Here is an 8760-nt window from a genome sequence, read left to right on the forward strand (position 1 = left end):
TTGTGAAAGTTGAAGCCTTAGGTTACAACTAAAATTATAGTCAAATTTTGTCCTTAAACTTTGGTCCATTTAACCATAAGAAAAAGCCCAAGAATAATTTTATTTAATTAAAATTTTAAAAGTGATATAGCTTGCAGCATTGATAATGAGACTATCATTCAATGATTTTAAAATAAGAAATTTCGTAAAAAAAATTGTAAGACCTTATGTATTTGCGTGTGTGTGTTTTTGTTAATATATGAAGTTCTTTTTTTTTTTTTTTTTTTTTTTTTTTTTTTAAGATTTTGTATGATTTAAGTTTCTTAATGACCATTCTAAAAAAAAAATCTTGGAACAACCACTGATTCGTGCATAACTTTCTTTGTAAAGCACAAAAAATAATTCAAGAAATTATGAAAATAGTGATAGAAAATTGTGGGGGCCAGTTAATCAGTAGGTACTATTAAGGCTGTACCAATTGGGCCTATGGCCCAATCTGAGGACATTAGCTAATCTGAAGATGGCCAGATAAGGTTATAAGGGAAACGGTATAAAGAGAAAGGTAAAGATAGTATGAGATAAGTCCAATGAATGTCCGGGGACAAAGGCCATCTCGGAAATAAGGGTCTGAGGTTAGTAAGAGTGCCATATCATCATAGACTTTTTTCAAAGTTACATCACAACTAAGAGTTGGACGTTAGACAAGGGGTAAGAAAAGGGGAGGGCAATAAATATCTTCAAAAAGTTGCTACCTCCACATTAAATACCCACCAACTAACTCTCTGACCGCATTAATGTGGAGGTGATACCTAAACAGTGGTCAAGTAGCCTTACAGCTACTAGTTGATGGTTCTGGGAGGTGTTGGATGGGACAAGAAGGAGTTCCTAGAATCTAACCTATACGTGTGTGGTAGGAATGATACTAAGATTGTAGTTTATAGCATGAGAAGATGGCCTAAAGAAGAGGATGAAGAAATTTTTGTAATAATACTGCGAACTCTTGTAACTTTGTTAAAAAAGAAGACATTATAACATAAGCTCCTCAAGCCACTCCAAGGACAAGTTTTCTTGTTTTACTTGTGTTTAATAGCCTTAAATTAGCAAATTGTATTTTTTTTCTGCTGGAATAGATCTAGTTCTTTCATCCACGCTCTACAAATTTATTTTTTGAGCTTTTTAGGCTAAAACCCAACACTATATTGGGTCCAATCCAAATTCAGTCTTTACAAAAATGAAAATCAAGAAGATATGAGAAAATATATTAGGAAAATGTACGTGGGTGAACGTGGGTGGTATGATTTAGGTTTACGGTGGGAACAATGGATGACCATTCATTCAAGAAGAAGTTTTTACTTTCTCAAAAATCTTATGGAAGACATTAAATTGTTCTCTTAGATTAGGGATATGGCTAACTTGAATAATCTTTATAGGAATAAATAATTATTATAATTATCTATATTGGATATTTATTTGACTGAGGTAGGGTTATGATTATTGGATTATATTAATTTTTTTGATACAAGATAGAATTTCTACTCTAATTTAATCTAAGTGTATATGTGTGAAACTCTCTCCTAGAGACTTGAACCCTGGCTCTTGCCCCCCCCCCTCTCTCACACTCCACAAGTACTTATATTTGTAGAGTGACCGCCACACCAATGGTACGTAATGGTATTGAACTATATTAATTAGATCACTATCACCATTTTTGAGCGTATCTCTCTCATTTGTCGATAAAAGTTGTGATGGTGTCCTCATTCTATAACAACCATTATATTGGAACATTAAGATTATTGAACCCTGGCTCTTGCCCCCCCCCCCCCCCCTCTCACACTCCACAAGTACTTATATTTGTAGAGTGACCGCCACACCAATGGTACGTAATGGTATTGAACTATATTAATTAGATCACTATCACCATTTTTGAGCGTATCTCTCTCATTTGTCGATAAAAGTTGTGATAGTGTCCTCATTCTATAACAACCATTATATTGGAACATTAAGATTATTGAACTATATTAATTAGATCACTATCACCATTTTTGAGCATATCTCTCTCATTTGTGGATAAAAGTTGTGATAGTGTCCTCATTCTATAACAACCACTATATTGGAACATTAAGATTATTAGAAAAATAAAAAAATAATAACATCATCTAGAATTTAGACAATTATAAAAATAAGATCATTTAGAGTTCTTGAGCAGTAATTAAGTTAATAGATTAGAACAAATAAGGTTTTTTTTATTTTATTTTATATTATTTTTTTGAAGTATTTTAAAGCAGTATAGGTGGCAAAGTGAACGTAAGATAGAATTAAAAAAAAAAAAGTGAGAAAAAAAGTTGATATTAATTATTAACTTTTTTTATATCTTAAAAGTGTTGCAAAAAAGTGATAGAGAATTGATAAGAATGAATAATTTATTGTTTTTATCTAAAATAAATACTATAATTTGGTATAGTAATTTGGTGTAGTCACTTGGTTCAACCATGACTTCTAGGCCAAACTTTTATTATATAGCATAGTATATGATCATATGGTATGATTTCAACTCCACTCTAGCACTTGAACAACAAACAAACCTCAAGATTTTAAAAACTGAATTGGACTAGTTTTTACATTTATTTTTAGATACATGAATTTATATAATAAATAAATGCTCAATAGACTACACATTCATTGTATTACATAGAAACATAATAAATTTGAATTAAAAAAAAAAAAAAAGTTTCCGAGCTTAGATACATGAACTAACATGTGAATATAATTAATACACAATTAAAGTATAATTGGAATGATATTTGGCATGAAATTGGTGTGCATTTAAAATCTATAAAGATGCTTGACATCAAATAATAGTAAAATCATAAGGATATTGACAAAATTGGATAGTCATTAGAATTTGATTTGAATTTACCCACCAAAGTTTGGGAAATTGACTTCCTATTGTATTGTGGTTCATCTGTTTGATTTTTAAATGGTATTTTTGTTTGTGTTTGTGATTAATATGAGTCTAGATACTACAATGGGTCGTGGGCCGTAGCCATAACCTATCCAAGCATCAATAGCAGCAACAATGACAATGACACAAAGGTATTCCAAAGTCTTTGTCCCAAACTTGGCTATGTTTTTAAAATACTTTTGCAATTACTTTGGTCCTGAACATCTGCTTCTCTCTTTGGTAATCAAATTTGGTTCAATTTGTGGAGCTAAATTTCAATTTTATTTGTTATTTGTATATATTTGTATATATTACATCTTGATGTTGTTAAGTCACTTAATAGATTGCCTACAATGTGTTTGATTATAGTAGTCTACGAGCTTGCTACGAGTCCTAATAGAACAAAAGTTGTTAATCTTAAGGTTTTTGTCTTGGTTTGTTTAAGATTATAATATTGGCAACAATTGTGGTAATGAATTATTCTTTTGCAGGTAACATCTCTTTTTTCTTACATTTCTCTATTTTTACATTAGTGGTGGTTACTTTTGAAGAAATGTTTGAAATTTAGACGGTTTTTTTTTTTGGGGGGGGAGGGGGGGGGGGGGGGGGGGTGGGGGGGGAGGGGGGGTGGGGGTGGGGGTGGGTTGAGGGGTGCTTCTTTTGGATCTTTCCAAGAATTAGGATTGTTATTGTCAGAGATAGCCATCTGTTGAAATTTTCAAATTAGTTACTTTGTCTTTACTTAAAAAAAAGTAGTTACTTTATTTTTCATTGCTAACATCTTTTTTCTAATTCTGCTAATAGAACAATTTAATTTTTTTTTATACACAATTTGTTTGAAAAAAATACTGATCTTTTGTTTTATTCTAGAATTCTTAATACATGGAGGTGGAACTAAAATAAAGAGCATGGTCTTGCAGAAGTAAATAAATGGTCCGTGCCTCCTCTGTGCAATGTTGATAGTCTTGAGACCTTCCTTACAATTCAGGTACTACCATATTATTAAGTATGGAGCATTGATTGATTATTGAAGAAATTTGTTTCTTTTAGAATCATACAAAATCTTTAGGTAATTTTTTTTAAAGCAAAAAAAAAAAAAAAGATTTTCTTTATTGTTATTATTTTGTGCAAATGCTTAAGATCTTTCATAAATGGATTGGTTTTCAAATTTTGAAATACAAGTTCCCTCAAGCAAAACTTTGACCAATCTCACCGTGTATTGATTGATATTAAGAAAATTGAAATGCAACCAAACTTTCACCAATCTCAGCTGAATGCATAAGAATGCTTCAAATCTTCCATCAGATGGGATTGTATATTTATGGTTAGGATAGTCCTTATTCATAAGACACTATAATCCTCTTGCTAATATATTCCAAATCAGGTTCCAAACTATGACTAGTGTAAATTTACAGAAATTGTTATAATGTACAAATGTTTTCCTTTTATTCATATTAATTTATTCACATTCATGCCTCAAATTTGGGAGTTGATAGTACTTTTGAAAAAAAGGAAAAAAAGAAGAAGAAGTTGGATGCTAATATTGATTTGGTGCTTCATACAGGTTTTGAAAACAGTGTTGATGACTTTGTAGTTGACATCAAATGATCTAATTTAGCTGATGTTACTGCTGAAAAATATTTTGATGGTTCACAAGATAATGAATCTTTTGAGTGCTTCAAATGCCCTTTAGAGAAGGTAATTCTTTCATTAGGTAATTCTTTCATTCCTTTGGCATAGTGTGTCTATAAAGACCTTTAAGACTTTAGCAAACATAGATCAAATGTTATTGCTTTATACTTAATATCCTTTAAGACCTTAGCAAACATAGATCAAATGTTATTGCTTTATAATTAATATTTTGGTCTCTTTTGTAGCAAAACCAAAATGTTTTCCAAGAATCAATTTCATTAAATTATTAGTAGGTTATTCTACTAGAGTTCAAAACCAAAATGTCTTTACTTTTTAAATGACGACAAATTCTATAATGTATTAAACAAATCTGCCTTCTCTTATGTTATTTTTAGTCTATTCTATTTAGTTACTTACCAAGAATTTTATTTCATATAATTTAATCTTTTATACCGAATTTGTAAACCTAATTTATCATCTTTGCCTTTTGTTTTGATGACATTGGGAGTGTCACCCTTGATTTTAATAGTCAAATCTGAAAGCTTAATTCTAATTTGTTGAGTTCTTTGCCAATTACAACACCTAGGTAATCTCCAAGAAGAGTTGCTGGAACAAGTTGATAGGTTAGGATAATCTAATTTTCCTTCAATTTATCTCATACTTCGTATTAGATTTTGTCCATTTAGTGTATTTGTGTTTGAATTGGCTCTGATTTGCATGTTTTAGCCTGCTTTTTTCATTACAGACTGATTTTAATAGCCGAATTTGAAGTTTAGAGTGAAGATTTTGTTAAACACTGTGTTACTGCATATTAAGGGATTATTTACTTAGTATGGTCTTTTGATTTACACAGTAATCCATGGATCTAAATTTTGTTGAATTGTTCTCAACCAAAAAAAAAAAAAAATGTTGAATTGCTGGATCTAATCTTCAAGAAGAGTTGCTAAAACAAACTGATAAGTTTGGATAGCTTGATTTCCCTTCTATTTATCTCATAATTTGTATTAGTCTTTGTCCATTTGGTGTATTTGTGTTTGAATTGGCTCTAATTTGCATATTTTAGCCAGATTTTTTTCTTTACAAAAAAAAAAAAAAAAAAAAAAATCTAATTCAAGCAAGAACTAGTGCAACAATAATTTAAAATGATAAAAATAAACAACTAGCCAAATTACCTATCAGAGGCATTAGATTGATTAGTTTTTTTTCCCCCTTTTGAAAATTGAGACTGCTAAGTTTTTGAAATAAAAGCACTGATTACCTTTGCAATGCCTAAGATAGTAATCAATATATAGTCTATGTTGTCGATGGTGCTACTCATTTGAGTGATTTTAGGCATTCTTTGTTAGAAAGTTTGTTTTAGATGGGGGCAAATCAAGCTAAGCTTGAATTAATTCAAACTAGAAGTCTTTTCTGTATTTGTTATTGGCTTCTCACAAGTTGTTTGAAATAATTCATAAATATGTGTTACTATGGCATGATTTGTTTTCCCACATAAATTAGTTCCTAAATCCATACTAGAGCTTTATATCTACAGTCCACCAAACTTTTAAATTTTAAGTTTGGAAAGAATCTCCCCCTTGCTAAAATTTCCAGGTCATTAATAGTGTACAATACCAGTTTTACTATAAAGCGCGAAAGGATGTGCCTTTTTGTGTATTTAGAGTTCAGACTTTAAAAAAACAAATGTTGCACTTCTTTGCTCAAACGCAATGCTTAAACCACAATATATTAATGTCCCTTTATATATTTTAAATAATAAAATGCACTATTCTCTTCTTTTTTTTTTCATTGTAGCATCACTTAAATAATAAAATGCAATATTCTCTTTTTTTATTCATTGTTTTATCTAATGCTATTCTTCATATGATAAGCCAAAAAAAGAAAAAGAAAAAGAAAAAAAAAACCAATAGCATCACTTAAATAATAAAATGCAATATTTTTTTTCATTGTTTTATCTAATTCTATCATCAGTGTTATAAACCCAAAAAAAAAAAAAAAACAAAAAAAACAAAAAAAACAAAAAGAATTGACCAATAACATCACCACAATTAACCATTCTCATGCGGTAATAGAAGAATGTGTAAGCTAATGTCATATATAATTTGAACATCTTTTTAAAAAAATACTATATAATTTAAATCGTGTAATTATAATTATTTTTAATTGTATTTGCAAATATGCACGTGGTTACACATTAGTTAGAACTAACAACAATTTATTTACCACTTTTCTGCCTGCCGGTAGACTTGGGTGCTTGCATAAAAAGTAATCCAAAATTTAAAGAAAAATAAATAAATAAATAAATATATATATATATATATATATAGACACACACAGGCAGAGTGAGAGAGAGAGAGAGAGTTGAAATTCCTAATCATCGGCCCATAGCTTTCCTCCCCGAAAGTGAAACCCTAACTAACTATCCCACTCCATCCCATCCCACGTTCCCACCTCTGGTTTCTCTCACTAAACCAACGGGCCGCTACACTTATTACAAACTTTACATATAAAACCCCCCTCAAAACCACAGCTAAATTACAAATAGACCACTCCTCTCCTTTATAAATACTCTCATTCAATTTCTCTAGGTTTGCCCAAACTTCACACCCAAACACAACACAGTACACTCTCTCTCTCTCTCTCTCTCTCTCTCTCAAACAAAACAATAAAAATAAAATCTCTCTCTCTCTCTTAGGCGTAATGGCTTCGGCTCCAAGAAACAAATCCCACGCGCACGATTTCCACGCGTTCCACAAACCATTCGCTTCCTCCTCGGCTTCCGCCTTCGCGTCTAAGTCACCCACGTTCTTCACGCGCCGCTCTTGCTCTCCGTCGCCGTCCGTACGGTTCTCCATCGACCAACGGCCCAACTCTCCAGGCCGTTCGTCAATCTCCGTAACCAAACAAGAAACCAGCAAAAAGATCAACAATACGGTGTCGTCATCGTCTCATAATCGCGCTGTTCCCAATTTTCAAAAGAAGACGTGCTCGTGTTCTCCTACGACGCACCCTGGCTCGTTCCGGTGCTCTCTACACAAGGCTTCTTCTTCTTCTTCTTCTACTTCGAGTACACGTGGCAGTGGGCGGAGAACGGCGTCGTATGGTTTGAATTTTAGGAGGTCGGCGATGACGAACTCGTTGGTGAGGATTGGAACGGTGGAAGGCGGTGATCTAGTGAAACGGGCGTTGTCGGCTCTCATTAGGCCTTCTTCACATCAGCAGCGCCGCCGTGCAGCTTTTCAGCCCAGGCCCAGTCGCCTCTCAGCCATGTCCAAAGCCCAAGCCCAAGATAATGACCTTGATTCTTGAATTCTTTCCCTGAGAATTCTTTACTTTTTTTGAAGATTTTTCTGGCTGAGTTAACTCAGTCTCACTCGTTCAGAGTTCATATTATGAAAATTTTTGCAGGATTAGGGTTTTTTTTTTTGGTTGAGAAAAGGCGCAGGATTAATTTGTAAAATACCGAGATACTCTTTTAATATTCTTTTCTCAGTGGAATTATTATTTTTAGTTTTATTAGATTTTTTTTTTTTTTACTACTATATATTATTAATTAATTTTTTAATTGTTGGATATTGGAAATTGATAAAAACTTGAAACTTTGAGTGGCTCGGTGCATGGGTTTGGAATTTTGTGGGAGAATTAAATTTGTGATTGTTGAGATTTGTCGTGAATCGAAATGCTAGATTTATGATTTTGCGAGGGTGGTGTTGAAGATAAATTTGGATGATTTGACCTGACCACTCCAAAATAATGGACAACAAAATGCCAAACTGGGGGAAAAGAAAAATAGATTATATACAATTTTAATCATAGATCTTTTTTTATCTTATTTTTTTCATTAAAAAATTGAATGAAAATTTATATCAATAATAATGATGTGAATATGTGATAAAGTATATTTAACATGGGGATTAAGATCAATAACTTATTATAAATTAAATATAAATATTAAAGATATAAAATATAAATAAGTTTTTAACTGCAAAGGATCAAAAAAGAAAGCAATGTTTTTAATTGCAAGACATTATAACAATAACAATAGTACCCAAGAGCCAAGAGTGCCACATTGCACCAAACACATTTTCTAGTGCAACATGTCTATAGATTCGTTTTATTATTTATTTGTAAGTATTTATGTTACTTTGTTTATCTACCAAAACATTTGTAAAGTTTCTAGTGCTAGATTCATTTTATTATTTATTTGT

The 8760-nt window shown here is 31.6% G+C and overlaps 1 protein-coding gene across 1 annotated transcript; it reads left to right on the top strand.

Annotated features, from left to right (window-relative positions):
* Positions 1-7137: 7137 nt before the first annotated feature.
* LOC126725803 (uncharacterized) lies at positions 7138-8068 on the top strand. The gene has a single exon (XM_050430731.1). It carries the CDS (start codon positions 7253-7255, stop codon positions 7859-7861), a length of 609 nt encoding a protein of 202 aa, XP_050286688.1. The 5' UTR covers positions 7138-7252; the 3' UTR covers positions 7862-8068.
* The last annotated feature ends 692 nt before the right edge of the window (positions 8069-8760 follow it).

The sequence above is a fragment of the Quercus robur genome, chromosome 5 (assembly GCF_932294415.1).
Source record: "Quercus robur chromosome 5, dhQueRobu3.1, whole genome shotgun sequence".
NCBI lineage: Eukaryota > Viridiplantae > Streptophyta > Magnoliopsida > Fagales > Fagaceae > Quercus > Quercus robur.

What these genes read in the sequence shown, in the direction of transcription:
- LOC126725803 (XM_050430731.1), top strand. Translation starts at nt 7,253, where the DNA reads ATGGCTTCGGCTCCAAGAAACAAATCCCACGCGCACGATTTCCACGCG.